Genomic DNA, 18,372 nt, shown 5'->3' with positions numbered 1-18,372 from the left:
GTTGCACCACAGACTGTCCAGGAGTTGGCGGATGCTTTAGTCCAAGTCTGGGAGGAGATCCCTCAGGAGACCATCTGCCACCTCATCAGGAGCATGCCCAGGCGTTGTAGGGAGGTCATACAGGCACATGGAGGCCACACACAATACTGAGCCTCATTTTGACTTGTTTTAAGGACATCACATCGAAGTTGGATCAGCCTGTCGTGTGTTTTTCCACTTTAATTTTGTGTGTGACTCCAAATCCAGGCCTCCATTGGTTAATAAATTTGATTTCCATTGATGAATTTTGTGTGATTTTGTTGTCAGCACATTCAACTTGGTACAGAACAAAGTATTCAATGAGAATATTTCATTCATTCAGATCTAGGATGTGTTATTTGAGTGTTCCCTTTATTTTTTTGAGCAGTGTATAAAAATATAAGGTTTTCCTTTTAACTAATAATAGTTTAAAGATGAACAGTCCGGCGCCCATTCAATACACACCCGTTTAGGTTGTGACATAATAAAAGTCCCTGACTAGTTTTATAGCATAACCTGCGAGAAGAGGGGGGTGTGTGTGTGTGTGTGTGTGTGTGTGTGTGTGTTGTTCCTCTAATGAAGATCTGAGAAGTTTTTTTTTCTTCCACTTACGTTGCTGGAAGTGTGTCAAAGCAGAATATTGCTAACTTAACAATCAAAATAAATTCGAAATAATCGCTTATTTTTCTCAAAATTGCCTTAATTTCTTAAAATATTGGCTTTTTATCTTATCTCCAAATAATAATTGATTGTCTTGGGATTCATTTAGACAAAATTACATCAAAATACGCTTTAGCATCACATCTTTCAAAAATAATTAGCTAATATTTTAAGAAAATAATTCCACACAATATGTTAAAATATTGAGAAAATGTTTATTTTGACAAAATAAGTCATTGTAATAAAATAAGTCATTATTTCCAGGTAATGTTTTCAATAATTGAGAAAATGCGTCAAAATTCAATTTTGACGGAAATAAAAAAATGAGAAAATGATTTTTAGTCAGTATTATGAAGCATTTCCATTATTTCCACAAAAGACGTTAATGACAAAAAAAAGTCTTTTTTTTCAGGACACTGAATCAAAATGTTGACTGCTGCTCCAGTCAGAGAAGGAGAGAAATAGATAGTTAATTTTCCCTCCTCTGCCTGACCGGCGCTGGGAATGGACTTCCATACACAGAATTCCTCCACAGCTGTGAAACAGTGTTACTGAGTCACCCGTACGAGTTGACGCCTCATCAGAAATGTGCATCAGACCTGCAGCAGCCTGTACAGCCTGTAGAGCCGGAGTCCGCGCTGCCTGCCTGCCTGGATCCACACTGTTTTCTCTCCTGGGTGGCCGGACTGTGTCTAATGAACTCCGGCTCCCTCCGCGCTGCTGCTTCCCCTAACAACATCCTCTGGACATTTACTTCATCCAAGCGAAACGGGCTGATGGGCAGGACAGTGTTATGACATCGTTTTTATGTGTAAGCGAATAACCTCGTGGATTAAAAGGGTCAGAGAAACGCGGCTGAGTGTCTTTTCCAGATGTGAAAAGCAGCAGAGCGGCCAGGCGACGACTCTTCAACTGGCTGGCAGGCGAGAAACATGGCTGCTCCGCTAACAGGCTAGCAAAGTTTTCTCTTCACACAAAACACATTTTCGCTTAATGCAGTCGCACATTTAACACCCCGCCGACGAGCGTGGGCTTACCAGGGAACAAAACTCAACCTGGCTGTTTAAATATCTCCAAATTCTCCAGACGTTTTCGGTAAAACACGAAGGCTGCAGGTGGTAAACAAAATAGTTTGCAGCTAACGCTAACTAGCTTAGCTTTGTGCTTTGAGGACTAAATTCTTATAGCGCCGATTTAAAGTTAACTTGTTTAAACTTTGCTTGTTTGATAGCGTAACGTGTGACCTAATGAAGGCATAAACCGCGTTTCAAAATGTGCTTAAATATTTTTTTTCTTGCGAAATTGATGTAACTTCACTGCTTAGCATGCTGGCTAGCAGGTTTGTTTCCTCGCTGGCATTGCCCTGCCTGTCTAGCTAACGTTAGCAGCTTACTAGTTTTGATAGATTAGACAGACAGCTGGCTGACTAAATATTAAAGCTTTGAAATAGATCAGACTATTTAATGAATTTACACGCGTAGCTGGCCATTCAAGTCAAGTTTACTCGAACGTTTTCTACTTGTTGAGACTTTCTGACAGCGGCAGCAGCCTTCAGCTGAAAGCTTGTCTCCTCATATTGCAGTAAATCTAGCAGCCAACTTAAAGAGGAATTCCTCCAATTTCGTAGAGTTTCAGAATAATTCAGCCCTTGAGATGTAAACAAAGTGGTTCATTGTAGAGAAACCAGATGCCTTTGCCCTGGTGGTTAACCAGGAGTCACAGTCTCTACAATTCACATATAGCCATTTTATTATTTACTATCCAAAACCACCAGTGAACTCCTGCATGTCTTCAGTAATAAGGTTTCTTTGAGCTCTGCTTTGCCTTACAACACCCTGCATGCATCCCATGAATGGATTGAAATACGTGTCAAAGCAGGAACCATGGGGAAGTCGTGGGCTGGAGATTAAAGAACTGGCTCTGTGAACGGAAGGTTGGCGGTTCGATCCCCAGTGCCGACAGTCCATGACTGAGGTGTCCTTGAGCAAGACACCTAACCCCCAATTGCTCCCCAGGTGCCGTGGATAGGATAGTGTGTGTGTATTCACTGGTGTGTATCTTACCACAAAACTATCTCAGGCATCAGGCAGCACATATCTAACCATTTCATTAATGCATTTCTCTGAGGGCACTTTCAGAAGCATTAGACGTCTGGCTCGCCACCTCTGTGAGCAATTCTGACTCATTTCCTTTCTCTAGAACTGAGCATTTCATAGCCAAACCACTCTGAATGACTTTGTTCACATCTCAAACATTTTGTTATGAAGAATCTTTGAAAAATCAGTGGAATTCCTCTTTAAGGTCACAAGCAACCTTTTTTTAAGAAAGTTACTTAGAGCTTTAACAATAAGGCCGTGCACATTGGCAGAGCCAAGTCTTACTTAAGGTTTAAACCTATGTTTAAAGGTACAAGGATTATTACTTTGTCGCTGTAACTAGGTAGAGTGAAACTGTATGGGCTTTATGCTGCGAGGATGTTCTAATTTATTGTAAATTATTTGGGCAAGACTCCTAACACTACCTTCGCCTACCTGTGTAAAATGTTCAAATTGTAAGTCGCTCTGGATAAGAGCGTCAGCCAAAGGCCATAAATGTAACTGAGCAGAAAGCTCTTGCATCCAGTTGTATAGATCCAGTAGGTTTGTCGCTGTTGCTGGAGCTTTTCTGAAGTTCTCAGTTTGCTTAACCTAAATGTCTTGTCAAATTAAGCAGCGCTTACGTCATGCCTTCCAGTTAACAGCTGAGCTGACGCGACCAGAATATGGTTCTACCATCTGTTTTATTGATGCCACTGAGCACAGTAGCTCTGGATCCCAAAATACTTTCATGTGGATATTTACAGACCTTGTTCAAGACAGGTTTGCAGTAGTGTGCTTGTAGTCATGCGTATCGATGACCTGTGTGCTCATGGGTGTTGAGCAATATAATGGGATATTATCATTGTCGTTATAAGTTACGTCCTAATATGCTTTTCTGAGCACATTATTGGGGACAACTAAGCAATTACATGTTTTAATAGAAAGACAGCAGGTTTTAAATGTGGCATGGTGCTTGCTTTGTTAGGTCTAGCTTATCACACCAATCGTGATGTACGCCGTGTATCATGTCTTGAAGTATCTCGATATTATGTTTTTGCCATATTGCCCACTCCTAGCTGCTATTTATTTTGGCTGAGTGATGTTCCGTTACTGGTGCTTTTATTTCCGCTGTGATTGCTTCTGTTGTTTTCATATTGTTTTAATGTTATGTAGTGCTTTGGGCTGTTTTATTATTATAATGTCAGTCATAGTCCTGCTTATGTGTTTTGTATTGAGGATAAGAATGGCCCGTATGCCAGTGGATGGTTGGCAATGGCCTATATCTGCTGTAAACTCGTGTCTTTCGCCTGAGGTCAGTCTCCTTCATTGAGAGGTGCTGGATTTAATCTAAGCTTTCATGTTTTACATGCAGTGTTTTCTGCATGTAAAGAAATTATTTTGGATTTTCTATAACGAGTAATTGATGCATATGGCTGGCTGTCTGCCCTGTGATGGACTGGCAACCTGTCCAGAGTGTATCCTGCCTTGTGCTCGATGACAGCTAGAATAGGCTCCAGCACCCCCTGCGACCCAGAAGTATAAGTGTGTGTGTGTGTGTGTGTGTGTGTGTGTGTGTGTGTGTGTGTGTGTGTGTGTGTGTGTGTGTGAGAGAGCTGAGTAATTGTTGTTTTGTCTTCTGTTTGTAGAGATGATGGAAGAGCTGTATAGTTTGGACCCACGACGTCAGGAATTGCTGGAAGCCCGGTTTACAGGAGTTGGTGTGGCCAAGGTTTGTTTGATTAACCATCTCTCGTGAAACATCAGAACAAGTATTGCAAGGCCAGATGTGATCTTGTGACGAGAATACACGTGTGGGGACAGCCATGAGGGAATTTGCGCTAAATATGGGTGGAAACAAATGGAGTTTGACATTTTTGAAGCGGTTCTTCATTTCTTGTGAAATTGGAGTTCGAAGTAAGGGCAGTGGTGTGCTTTCCAACTAACTTTATCCAATGATGCTGGTAAAAAGATCGCAAAGCTTTGTCCTGATTGTGTTATTGATTTTGATCTAGTTCAGCAGGTGTAAAAACAAGCCCTAAGATTTTTACAAAAACCTTCAGAGTTCTTGTTCATGGCTAAATCAAGCTAATTAGAACTTGCTGGAATCACTTTTTACTGAAATTACAGGTTTAGCGCGCATTTCTTGTTCTCCCTTCCTCAGTATCCGAGTCGATGAGCTGAGGAATGTATTTTACATGCTTAATATTTTACATGCATAATTTTTGTTCATAAAATTAACACAGTGGTCCTCATTCATCAAAAGGGCGTAAAAGTAGCTCAGATTTAACCACCTTTACGAAAAACTGTGTCTGATTCATGAAAATTTACTACAACATGGAAATAAATGGAGACTTGAAAGCAAATGACGAAACAATGGCTTCAGTGTGAATCAAGCACCAGCATACCTGTAGCTCATTCACATATCTAATTGACGGAGACCCTAATTCATGAGGGTCTCAGGAGAGAGGCAATAAATTGATAGCGTTCACTGGCTTGTGAATCTTTGAGTTTGAAGTCCCACTGACTATAGTGTTAAAATGACATTGACTGGAAAGAATTAAATGAAAAATTAACAGAGCATCTTAGTTTTTAAATGTGATTATGCCCTAAAATCACTTTTATTAATGAAACTGTCTACGAAATTGGTGTGTGAGAATTATACAATTAGATTTGACTGGATGCTGAAGGTTTAGGGCCACGCTGTACATGAGAGATGGCACTAATCCAATCTGAATGAAGAGAGAACGAATCCAACACTCAAGGTTTCGGTATTGGAGAAGTAAAAGTGGTGTTGTGCTGTCTCTTGAACATACTCTCTCGAAGAGCTCATCTTGTCCTCTTCTTGCAGGGAACTGGTAACAACGAGTCGTCCAATCAAAGCTTGTGCAGTGGTGGGTCTTTAAGTGATAAAGAGCTTGAGGTGAGAGCACGCATTACAGAAGAATCACTGATTAATTAACCACTCTTACTGATTAAGCAGTAAGGACTTGAAGGTCTATGAAATGTTAATAAACACTGTGAACTCTTAGTGCAGAGTTCCCGGATGTGGATTAGGCACAATCTTAGAATAAATGTCTGGGTCAATGAAGAATTACCATTAGAACTTTAGGCTTGATCTAGTTCTTGGAAACTGGCTCATAGCCCAACAACTTCCCCAGTGGGTTGTCAAGCTGAAATGTCACTTGCTGGGGTTTCCTCTTTTAAGTGTACGGACAGGGTATACACATCCAGTAACGGTTGCCAAACCTTATGTGGCATATGTCTATGTGAACAATTCCTGTTGACAGAAATCTCAACATTTTTACTCAGAGAGCCTGTTCAGTTTATTAGTCTCATTGGATGAAGATGAAATTTTGCCATTATAATAACGTGCATTCCTTTTTGTGTCTTTGGCACCCAAAGACACCTGAGAAGAAGAACAGTGAGCAGCGAGCAAGGAAAAGAAAAGGAGAGACTTATGACCAGGGTAAATCATTTTTTGTCTGATTTTCTTAATCCAAAATGCATTGAATGACATGGGAATGCATTTGGGCCGATAGCAATAAGCCATAAATAATATATTGTTGTGTTTAATACACACTGGAATAACTAATTCTTTTTTTTTCTTACTTATATTAGTACAACAGTGCTTTGTTTTGCTGATGAATTGCAAAAAATTTAATATATTGATTACACTAAACAAATGAAATATGATGGAATTGAGTTTGTGATTGTATTTCACAGTGAAAGGAGGAACACGAGGGCCTAAAATCAGTGATTACTTTGAGGTGAGTACTTGGTTGGAGTGTTCTGTGTTTGTAGGCAAATGTCAGCCTCTGCTTCATTTTGGCTTTGTTTTTCTTTAGGGTGCGTTTATACTCGTAGTTCGGTTCGCTTGGTCCAGACCAAAGCAGAAACGGATGTTGTTCTCGTTGCTTACTATTCACACTGATGTATTTAACATTGGGCCAAAAGATGTAAAAAGACCACCAAACTTTCTGAATCATGCTGTTCTTTGTTCTATTTGGGCTTGTTGGTTTTAATTATGTATCTGTGATCGTAGAACAATAAGCCACAAGATGCTCTACATTACCATGGTTTTGCACAAAGCAAAGCAGGGGGAGTTCCCTGTAACAGCCTTGAGTCGCTTACTGCTTTTACAAAAGGGAGAGACTTTGGCACCTTAATACATAATGAATTATGTGTGCAGTAAATGGGTGTGAGGCATTTTAATGACTTCAAACATGCCTCAGCCTCATTTTAAAACTGAAACTATCCATTTTGCAATAACCAATTGAGAGCTTATGAAGAAAACACACACATGTCAAAACAGCACCAGAAACTCGTCCTTCCCACATACCATAGACGTTCTGCAGAGAGGAGACTGCTGTTTGTTCTGCCTTTGGTCCGTTTAGACATCTTTGGCTGTGCATTACGTTCATACGTACAGATGAAACTGAAACTGAAGAGAGCAGAGACCGACCTGCTCAGGCCGTCTTGATCCACTTTTCTGGGGCACACCAGAGTTTGCATAGCAGGGTTCTCACTTGCTCTCCTGAAACGCACTAACAGAGCGATTGCACCAGGGTTTGTTTGACTCAGTCCAAAACTGCCAAATCTGAACACAGCCTTAATCTGTTTGTTGTGTTTTCTGTCTGTTTTTTTTTTTTTTTCTTTCTGCCTCTGTCGCTTTGTGTCAGTTTGCGGGGGGCAGTGGTCCAGGGACCAATCCGGCGTGGGGAATCCCACCGCTGGTCCGCTCTTCTCCGCAACACTCGCTCTCCAACCCTGCAGCGCCGGTGAGCACACATGCACACACACTCACTCAGATCTGTGGTAGCTAACAAAAATCAATAGGTCTGTAACTATTGTTAATATTATTCTTATGTAATAAATATAAATGACAATAAAAATTGTTAGTATTTAGACTACCCAGTGACCGCTGGGATAAGCTCCAGCACCTCCGTGACCCTGAGGGAGAAGCGGCTTAGAAAATGTGTGTGTGTGTGTGTGTGTGTGTGTGTGTGTGTGTGTGTGTGTGTGTGTGTGTGTGTGTGTGTGTGTGTGTGTGAGATTGCTAGGAATAATTAAATAAATATGTGCTCATTCTAATTGCTGATTATTAGAGTTTAGAGGAAAAATAGTACAATGTGCTACATGACCCCCAAGCAAAGACAGGAAATTTACATAAGTACTGCTGATGTCATCTGGAAAGAATGTTGCAAACATTGAAACAGAATATATGGAAACTTTCTTTTTCTTGCAGTAATAAAATATTATAAAAATTTGATTCTTTTGACCAGATCAGTTTCTTTTAATATCGTGTTGCTGATTAAACTGACACACTTCATATAGGAGTGGTAGTGATGGTATTTTTGGTTAAACACAGAGACGCTGGTTTTAGTTTACCGTTTTTATACTTTATAAATCTCCCGTTCATAGTTTAATAAACACCACACTATTGCTGGATATTTTGCAGAGGGTAACTGCACTGCTTGTTTAACTCTTTCAGAAAGTCTGTGCTGCTGTAATGCTCAGATTCTTTTTCTTTTCTAAAGTTTCTGCCAAGCTGCTTGTTTGCTGTCACACACTTTCCCAAGCTTTGCTGTCTTGCCAAAGGCTGACTGTAAACTGGGTGTGACACACCACATATGTCACTGTCGAGGCACACAGGCTACACTTACTCTGTTTCAGATTTTCAGTGACGAGTTTGTATGTAACTTGTTTCACATTTATTATCATGAGCAGCATTAACAAGAGAGACTCAAAGCCAGAGATGCTCAAAAATATCACACACTTGCATAATTTTGCATCAGAAAGGACCAGTTCCTTCCTGGAGTTCTATTTTATTGTGTTTTATATTTCAGTAAAATGTATTATTTATTATTTTTTCCTTTTATGGTGTTAATGGTTGTTAATTCCTGTTAATCAATTTGTAATGTTTAAGCTTTTAAGAATTATAGATGTTGTGGATTTTTGTTAATATTTCTATTATTATTATTATTATTATTATCATCATCATCATCATGAACCTACAAACACCATTTCTTTTTCTTGTGCTTTCATCGATTAGGTTCAGCAGAGCAGTCCTCCTTCCGTTAGCTCTGTAACTATGGATCTCGCTGTAAGTTTGGGGAAACCTCTATCTGCAAACTGCGCTCACAAAGCTACACAGGTGAGCTCTGAAATGTTCTAGTGCTCAGCGACCTTCAGCTGCTGATAAATGTTCTGATTATTTATTTTGTTTGTTGATCTTTGTCATTATTTCCATTTCACTGTGGATGCAGACCGATTTGACAATGGACAAGCTCCTCGCACTTGAAACCAACAAGAACTCCGACCTGGAGAAGAAGGAAGGCAGAATAGACGACCTGTTGCGAGTAAGCTGTAGTACAGTTAGGGGCCGGTCTCACAGGCCCTAATACAGGGTGGATCTTACAGCTCTAAACTGTGCCACAAAGGTTCCTATGACCCAGTCTACTGTCTTCATGGAAGTATCGTATCTTTAATGTGTTTGAAAGAGTGGTGAGGAGTGGCTTTCAGAGCGGCAATACATATTCAGTAAATATTTCATTTCTTTTGGTCTATTGATGGTCATTCGTTGTCTGACAGTGAGTCTGACAAAAGTCCATTAACAGTACTTAGTAAATACTAATAGATACGAATGCCCCGAAATGAAAATCTCAGTCTGAAACTGAAAACAAAACCCAGGGTACACTGGGAGAAAAAGCTTAATAAAAACATTACAGAATGTACAGTAGGTGCCAAAAATGCCTGTTTGCTTATCAACATGGAACAGTAGGTCAACAGTGAATTTAATCCATTTTTTATTTCTTTCTTTCTTTCAAAAACTAACTACAGATGGCATTAGCATGCTAGCAGAGACTTTTTTGTGCTTCTGTTCTACTGTATTCGGCATATCAGGCTGGATGTCATGTTTTCAAGTGGTATCAAATGTGGATGAGCAGTATGATGGTATTTTATTATTATTATTATTATTATTATTATTATTATTATTGAGAAATTGTTACAGTATGCTTTTTTGGATGTGCTCAGTACTTAAACGCTGATTACTTGTTTCTTTAGAACATAAGCCTAATTAGATATGTTTTGTGCAGTGGAATTTGTAATGCATTGAGTAAAAATCATCAATAGTTGTGTTATTATTTTGTTTGTATATGGAGCAACATGGTTTCTGTGTTGTCTGTTCCAACTTAGAAAAACAAAGTATCGTGATGTGAAAAGGAAACTGTGGTGAAGTATCTTAATATAATGCATTTGTCATTTTTCTTGCTAGTATTAAACCTTTAGAAGAGAAATTTATGGCTATTGTAGCAAATTTTGATACATGAACACAGATTTTAAATGTGTTCTGTAATGTCCTGTATAGAAACCATGAAAGTTTTACACTGATGCCATTTCTCTACTACTGGTGAAACTGCATTTCTCTTTCAGCTGAAAAATATTTTATTTTGGGGCAAAATTTTCTTTGGTGAGGTGTTTGTTTTTTTTTTTTTTTTTTTTTTTTTTTTTTTTCTAGCTGTTTGTTTTAAATGGCCTAAAAAGGGAATAATAATGAAAACAATGTTGTGCAGAAAATAAGAGATCATTTATACGTATATTTATAATATACAAATACAAACGCTCTGGAAAATTAATTTACCTTAAGTATTCCTTTATAAAATAGTAATGAGCAGCCTGTCATCTGAAATGTTACCTTTATCTTCATATGACGTATTTGTGTAAATCTTTAACAGCACAACGGATGGATTCGATTGCGATTCTTTAGAATATGATTCAGTGCATAATCAAATAAATTTTCCCACATTCATTCATTTTGATATAATTCAGAACTGTACATGTGAGTGGAGAATCTTTTTGCCAAGAAATGAGTGTTTTTGACCCAGCAAAACTGATGTCTGCTCTCCTGAATAACGCTCTCTCTTGTCTCCAGGCGAACTGTGATTTGAGGCGGCAGATCGACGAGCAGCAGAAAATGCTAGAACGGTTTAAGGAGCGGCTCAACAAGTGCGTCACCATGAGCAAGAAGCTTCTCATAGAAAAGGTGCGTAAACCTATGAGTGTTTTGCACAGAGCCTCAGGTGTCAGATCTTCAGAAAGTGTTCTGAGTTACTGACGACAAGCCAAATTAAAGTATATTGAAAGCATTTCCAGAATTGCATGTGTGTAGTTATCTTGGTGATTTTGAGCCTGTGTGTGTGTGTGTGTGTGTGTGTGTGTGTGTGTACACAGTCTAAGCAGGAGAAAATGGCTTGCCGGGATAAGAGCATGCAGGACCGGCTCAGGTTGGGACACTTCACGACCGTCAGGCACGGTGCCTCATTCACTGAGCAGTGGACAGACGGATATGCCTTTCAGAACCTCATCAAGTGAGCTTCCTTTCTTTTTTTGTTGTTGTTTATCTGTTTCTCTCTCTTTTCTTTACAGGGGTTCTGTGATTCTGCAAGGCCTGGAAATCTCAATTCCCATGCCTGGAGATGACTTATTTCAGATGCATTGTAGTGAAATGGTTAAAAGTTTGGGAAAAGTTAAACTTTAAGATCTCTGATAATCATTCCGCCTAATTTTGATATTGGAGTGTGTGAACAGATATCCGGTTAACCGTGGAAAAGGATAAAACACCAAAAAAGTGCGACTGAATTGAAGCTGTGGCTTTTTAGGGGACAGCACTGGTGTTGCACTAAAAATAGCATATCACAGAGGAATTTCAAGACAAGTTTTACTATTCAAAAATAGTCCAGGGGGATATGTGTATTTTTATGGGTGAGTAACTGCCTCAGATGAGCTAATGAGCTAAGACTAGTGCTGGATGCTGATGGGGGCTTCATGCTTTCTACAGGTGTTCAGTGGATACAATGCCAACATGCTAATTTAATAGAGATATATATTCACCTTTTTTGTACATCAGCCTAGGCTTGCAAGCTGGGCTTTTTTTGCCTTCTCAATCATGTCATCACAACTGTTCAGGCACTTGCATTTCGGAATGGCAAATATTCCAGTACTTACTTTTATATGAGCAAAATGTTCGCAGTTGACAGTTTTGTTAAGATATAATATTACAGTGTATTCAGTTGTTGGTCTGTGTAGTTTCTCAGTAATAAAACTTAAATACCCTAATAGTGATTTCAGTATTTGAATGTTGGCACTTAAGACAGTCAATGGAGTACTTGAGTGCTTATGCACATCCCTACTATTTCTTAATCGAATAATTAGATAGGATTGTGGTCAAAAGTTTTTAAAAGGGAATATTTAAGAAGCTGAATTTAAAAAGCTGTGGGAACCCTGCATTTGTGAATGGAATGCTGTATCCCTTCTTCAGAACGGGTCGGACACTTGGTTAAATTCCCTACTGAGTGAGGATCTGTGTCCTTACGTTCTGTCTATATGCTGACAGGCAGCAGGAGCGGATCAATGCAGAGCGCGAGGAAATTGAGCGTCAGCGGAAGCTGTTAGGGAAGAGGAAACCGCCCTCCATGGCTCAAACTCCGCCCCTTAGCCTGGAGCCAAACAAACGGAAGAGCAAAAGCAACGGGTTGGAGAACGAGGCGTATGCACACTACATCTCCGTCGTTTTGTATTTTGCAATTTCTTGGCCGTATGTGATGTTTAACAATGGAATGTCTTTTTCACAGGCTGTCTCTTGCAGAGTATCATGAGCAAGAGGAGATTTTCAAGTTGAGACTTGGTTACTTAAAAAAGGTATTCTTTCTCTTTTGCAACTCCCATTTGGCAGCTCACTTCCATAACTGTCTGTCTGGTTTTTATGGCTGCTGTTTATTTAATCACATTTGTACATTTCATGTAGATTTAAAAATAATTCTGAATCACCAGAATAATCCAGACATGGAGAAATGTGATTTTATGATTCATTGAATCATTTGAGAGGTTTATATCTTTGACATCGACTCATTTCCCAGGAAGAAGCAGAGATTCAAGCGGAGTTGGAACGCTTGGAACGAGTGCGAAATCTCCACATCCGCGAGCTGAAGAGAATACACAATGAGGACAACTCTCAGTATGACAAACACACACATGCGCTCCTCCCATTATTCTTATTCAGATTCTGCTGAAAGCAATACAGCAAATAATATTCACCCCTCTGTGCTTCAACTGCAGGTTTAAGGATCACCCCACGCTAAACGATCGCTATCTGCTGCTACACCTGCTCGGCAGAGGAGGCTTCAGTGAAGTCTACAAAGTGAGATTCACGTCTTAAAGTTCGTTATTTTATTGTGACGAGATGTACGTTCGCGGTTTATCTGCTGTGATGATGCTAATGGACCCAGAGAGAAGTGCCCCATCCCAGATGCACTTGCAGATAAATGTTGCATTGCCTTATATCTCATTTGTGTGTGTGTTTTTGATTTGTTTATGGCTTTTGTGTCCATGTGCTCGTATGTGTGTTTAGTAAGTATGAGATTTGCTGTATCTGCATTAAAAGAGAAAAGAAGAAAGACTTCAGGTCGCAGGTCCTGCAATCATAAGATTAAGAGACCCTTATTAGTCTCACAATAGGGAAATTTCACCTCCGCATTTTAACACATCCGTGCAGTGAAACACACACACTAGGGGCCAGTGGGCACATTTGCCATGTGGGCAGCCCTATCCACAGCGCCCAGGGAGAAGTTGGGGGGCGAGGTGCCTTGCTCAAGGGCACATCAGTCACGTACTGTCGGCTCAGGGGATCGAACTAGTGACCATCCAGTCACAGAGCTGGTTCTCTAACCTCCAACCTATGACTATCCCAAAACATTAGGTGGTTTTAAGGCCTTTATCATAGTTTTTTTTATTTTTTGGTCAAAAACTAGTTCTGTTATCACTATTATTAATGGACATATCACACAAAGTCTTAAATGTTTTAAAATTAAAACTTTAGTTTAATGTACTTCTTCCAGGAGGTTGACAGTTTGCTATTTTGGCATGGTGCTACCTGAAAGTTGGGTTGACACTTTAATTACTTTGTAGGTTATTAGTTTGTCAAAGATTTATCAGCAATTTTCATATTTTTTTTAAACGTCAGGCATTTGACCTTACGGAGCAGAGATACGTGGCTGTGAAAATCCACCAGCTGAACAAGAACTGGAGGGAGGAGAAAAAGGAGAACTATCACAAGTAAGTGACTTTTTTCTGCTGCTGTTAACATATTTACTATTGTATCGATAGATAAACTCTACAGGCAATTTAGTTGCATGCATCAGGCATCATTTAATCCAAAGGACTTGGTTACACATCCCACTGCCTTAGCACAATTACAAGTCCTGTCAGATAAGGATTACGCAAGTCTCTTGAGACTCTTCCGTGGACTGGATACACATTTCAGCTGGAGTTTTGTATGTGCCCATTTCACCTGCTGTTCCAAAATTAGAAATAAGTTTGTAGTCTGGTGATTTTGCTGGTCAGTCAAACTGTCCCAGTGTCAGGTACAGCTACCCTACAGCTGTAGAATGTAGAAATGTTAGTATTGTGTTCTGCTTGGACTCTAAGGGGAAAGATCTGACTGAAATGGACAGGAACTATGTAACATGACTGGCGTAATCCATACTTGATGGAATTGGCACGTGTTGTTCTCAAGAGTGAAGAGTGGATATTCTAGCTTGTCCTTATTAACTGTTGTTCTCCAGGCATGCATGCAGAGAATACAGAATCCACAAAGAGTTGGATCATCCCAGAATAGTCAAACTCTATGACTACTTCTCACTAGACACAGACTCGTAAGTTCATTCTTTTACTCGCTGGGTGACACGATTGGGGGAAAATGGTTCTGTTGTTAACAGCCTGGATGGATGGATGGATGGATGGATGGATGGATGGTAAAAATGCTTCTATTTTGCATTCTTTTCTAATTTCAAAGTTTGACCACCATAATCTGAGTGTAAAGTATCTTTGACTGAATCTTAATCGTCACTGGAAAAAGTATCTCACTTTTGTGATGTGTTTTCTGCAAAATGATCTGGTAAAATAAGTATTTATTTGTTCCAACAATCACTACCATTAGATTAAATACAAAGAACACATTGTGATTTGATGTGTATAAAGATACCTATTTCCAGAGCTCTCTGCACAAAAGCCTAGTGTTCATACTTACTGGCCAGTAGCCAATAAATACTTCATCAAATTGAATCAGGTGAGCTGCTGATGACATTAAACAAATCCATGTGATGCAACCAAAACTCTGTTCTTCTATTTTTGTAGCCAACAACCTTTTTTTGAAAACAAAAATTCGACTCACGTTTTGCTGTATTACATGATTTAGCAGACGTTCTTATCTGGAGGCAGATGCAGTGTTGAGTTGTTCCTAGATGAGTGGCTTTCTCCAGATCTCCCCACAGAAGTGTTCCTTAGAAACGCACTTCTACTAAACTTCATGGTATCACTGGTGTAGGTTCTGCACGGTTCTGGAATACTGTGAAGGGAACGATCTGGATTTCTACTTGAAGCAGCACAAGCTGATGTCTGAGAAGGAGGCTCGCTCCATCGTCATGCAGATCGTGAATGCTCTGAAATACCTGAACGAAATTCGCCCACCAATCATCCATTATGACCTCAAACCAGGTGAGACTTTGGGACATAACCATAAGCCCATGCTTAAACTTTTTTCTGTTGTTTTAGACAGCACATTGGGGCTGCATGATGTAAACAAAATGCTTAAATTGTGATTATATTGTTGTAATGTGTAGTTAAAGATTGAACTTTATACAACAATTAGTTCCGGCCATGCAAGCTGATTGGTTCTATCTGCGCTGTTGTTTCTCCATAACATCGTAGATATTTCAGTCTTCCACTCCGCTGAGACGCAGTTGCTAAGCAATAACATTGACAGCTGTAAGAGACGCTCAAGCCATTTGAACGTTTTTACTTCTTACTTTGCCACAAACAAAAAATGGACACTTTCAAGATCACAGTTGACCGACAGCCGATTTAGACTCTGAAAATGAGGCTACACTAAATTCACTAAATGTTAAGGAACTATAATTTGAAGGAATTGCTAACGAACATATTAAACGCCGCGTTCACGGCCCTATTTATTTATTTATTTATTTATTTAACTGTTATATAAGCAATAGAACACTTGAGGTCTTGTGTTATGGCAAATAACTATCTACAGAGACCAAATCACAGCCGTGATGTTATTTTGCGATAACGCACTCCCTCTCGTGCTCTATTGCTTTATTATTTTGACCTAAATAACTTGTTGTTGGATTACATGAATATCTTGAGTCATCAAAACACATTTTTTCCCATATTGCCATGTTCTGCTCCATCAGCATTGCAGTAGCTAATATAACAATGGCTGTTAAAATCTTCTTCTGTCATTTTGTTTTTCAGGTAACATATTGCTGGTAAATGGCACAGCGTGTGGAGAAATTAAGATCACTGATTTTGGTCTGTCAAAGATCATGGATGACGATAGTTATAATTCTGTGGATGGCATGGAGCTCACATCACAGGGAGCAGGAACCTATTGGTGAGTCACACACATACGTTATAATATTTACTTATTTGGTTTGTCCACGATAAAATATCTTTTGTGTCTCAACATATTTGTCATGATTGTATATTGAATACTTGTTGACTCAATTGTTGGGTATTTTCAAACAAGCTGCTGTGTAATTGCTTCTCTTCAGTGCCTCATCTGTCTATGATTATTTCAGGTATTTGCCCCCTGAGTGCTTTGTAGTGGGGAAAGAGCCACCAAAAATCTCAAATAAAGTGGACGTGTGGTCGGTGGGGGTCATCTTCTACCAGAGCCTGTATGGGAGGAAGGTAACTTAATAAACACACACACACACAAATGCTGTCTTTTTGTTCCCCATTCTGACGGTTTTTCTCCACCACATTTAGCCATTTGGACATAATCAGTCACAGCAGGACATTCTACAGGAGAACACCATTCTCAAAGCCACAGAGGTTCAGTTCCCTGCCAAGCCAGTGGTCTCCCCAGAAGCAAAGGTACAGATTAGTGGAAACATTGTTGGAAGGCCACTTCTGAGTCGACTAATCAATTGTAGCAGTCTTGGTTAACTGGTTGATTTCTTTGTATTTTTTTTATTATTATTTCTTTAGATTTAGAAGGGAAGTATTTTTGCAAATGAAAGGTCGGGCTAATGTAGCTCATGAGTTCCCATATTAGTTGCAGGTGTTGCTCACTTTATTAATTAGTTAGCTAAAATGTGTAATTTAATAGTTCGCAATGATGTATAGTGAAATCAAAGCGCCCATTAAAGTTTTCTGACAGCAGATTTTTTTTATTAGGCTTTTTTTGAAAGGTGTGGGCCAGAGTCTGTCTTATTTTTGTGATTTGTTTTTTCTTTTCTTGGCTGTAATTTAGCTATTGATCACATTTCTGTGTGGTTTCTAGGCGTTCATCCGTCGCTGTCTGGCCTATAGAAAAGAGGACCGTATCGACGTGCTCCAGCTGGCCAGCGACCCTTTCCTCATGCCTCACATCCGCAAATCTGTCGGGATACCACCGCCTCTGCCACCCCCCGCGCCATCCACATCAAACTCTTACAACAGCAGTGCCTCCAACTGACTCGCACACAATCCGAGTCCGTGAGAGTTTCTGTCCCTGTCTGATTCAGAGTGAGAGGAACAGTCCAAAGACTTGAGAAATCAGACATCCGTTTCTGTTGGAACAGAGACGTGGTGGTGATGAAGTAGAAGAAGAGAAACTTCATGAGTTCTGAATACACCGCAGAGGATGTGGATAAGCTCTTGAGGTTGTAAAGGAAGCATTACAACCTGCGGAATTCCTCATAAGTGCTTGGGAAGTGCATAAAAATGCAGGTAGTACTTCTGCATACTCTTCTCCAGGTAATTGCGCTCATCCAAAAGTAAGGGAGCGGATTAAGGAAGATTGACACATCTTGTAGTTGAGCTGACGTTTCTCATCTACTTCTGAATGAAACTGCACCCAAACGAAGGCCCCGTTTCCAAGGCTCTGTTTAAAGAGAATACTGGGGGAGGGGAAATCAGCTCTACAGTCCTACTTGTTTAATGACCAAAGTTCAGCTCAAGTCAGTTTTTCTTTTCCATGTAACATTTGTATTTTATGAACTGTTTTAAGGGTTTATTTTACCAAACCTCTTTTTTATTCTTGGAAATTGGAACTGGAATTGAACATGTTTTAAGATGGTAAGCTTAATTTTTTAGCATAAATATTTTCAGCATTTTTTTTTTCCAATAAAAGTTCAAGTGGAAGAGCAGGAAAGCTTTGTTTGGTTTCACAAAACTGCCTTTCAGCCAATTAAAAACATCATTTCTATGTCTGTCTGATACTTTTACGTTTCTTTCTTTTTCTTGCCAAAATCCAGTCACATCACTGATGAATAATATAAAAAAAATATTTTTTTTAAAAAGTGCTCCACACCTTCAGAGACTTTTCAATGTAACATATATTGTGATATCAAAATAAGTAAAGAAAAGCCTGAACTGAGCCAAGAGCTGCTTTTAAAAGCAGATTAAATCGTTCAACCACTTTTATTAAATCATTATATTTAAAATGCTAAAATGCATGAAGTATGAAGCCCTAAAGATTTCTTAGAATTACTAGATGACGATGTTCTTGACATACGTTATGCACTGAAAATATTAGGCCTGCTTATGGATGCTTTAC

The 18,372-nt window shown here is 39.4% G+C and overlaps 1 protein-coding gene across 3 annotated transcripts; it reads left to right on the top strand.

The window, feature by feature from the left end:
- Window positions 1–1,159: 1,159 nt before the first annotated feature.
- On the top strand, window positions 1,160–18,025 carry LOC108431425 (serine/threonine-protein kinase tousled-like 2). Of its 3 annotated transcripts, none has more exons than XM_017704554.2 (21): window positions 1,160–1,489; window positions 4,403–4,485; window positions 5,605–5,676; window positions 6,159–6,222; window positions 6,480–6,523; window positions 7,436–7,534; window positions 8,809–8,910; window positions 9,023–9,115; window positions 10,690–10,800; window positions 10,989–11,125; window positions 12,151–12,303; window positions 12,389–12,455; window positions 12,674–12,771; window positions 12,873–12,954; window positions 13,777–13,868; window positions 14,378–14,467; window positions 15,139–15,308; window positions 16,083–16,221; window positions 16,409–16,520; window positions 16,599–16,706; window positions 17,116–18,025. In XM_017704554.2, the coding sequence occupies exons 2-21, from the start codon at window positions 4,405–4,407 to the stop codon at window positions 17,287–17,289; spliced, it is 2,088 nt and encodes a 695-aa protein (XP_017560043.1). In that variant the 5' UTR covers window positions 1,160–1,489; window positions 4,403–4,404; the 3' UTR covers window positions 17,290–18,025. The 3 variants fall into 3 exon arrangements, with proteins under 3 accessions (XP_017560043.1, XP_017560042.1, XP_017560044.1); XM_017704553.2 differs by having other exon boundaries at window positions 1,160–1,629; XM_017704555.2 differs by lacking the exon at window positions 7,436–7,534 and having other exon boundaries at window positions 1,160–1,629.
- The last annotated feature ends 347 nt before the right edge of the window (window positions 18,026–18,372 follow it).

The sequence above is a fragment of the Pygocentrus nattereri genome, chromosome 13 (assembly GCF_015220715.1).
Source record: "Pygocentrus nattereri isolate fPygNat1 chromosome 13, fPygNat1.pri, whole genome shotgun sequence".
In the NCBI taxonomy this organism is placed as follows: Eukaryota; Metazoa; Chordata; class Actinopteri; order Characiformes; family Serrasalmidae; genus Pygocentrus; species Pygocentrus nattereri.
The sequence above is the reverse complement of the archived record's forward strand: the minus strand, read 5'-3'. Positions and strand labels throughout refer to the sequence as shown.

Coding starts and splice junctions, on each gene's coding strand:
- LOC108431425 (XM_017704553.2), top strand. Junction 11,126..12,150: donor GCCTTTCAGAACCTCATCAA/GTGAGCTTCCTT, acceptor ATATGCTGACAG/GCAGCAGGAGCGGATCAATG. Junction 16,707..17,115: donor TGGTCTCCCCAGAAGCAAAG/GTACAGATTAGT, acceptor TGTGGTTTCTAG/GCGTTCATCCGTCGCTGTCT.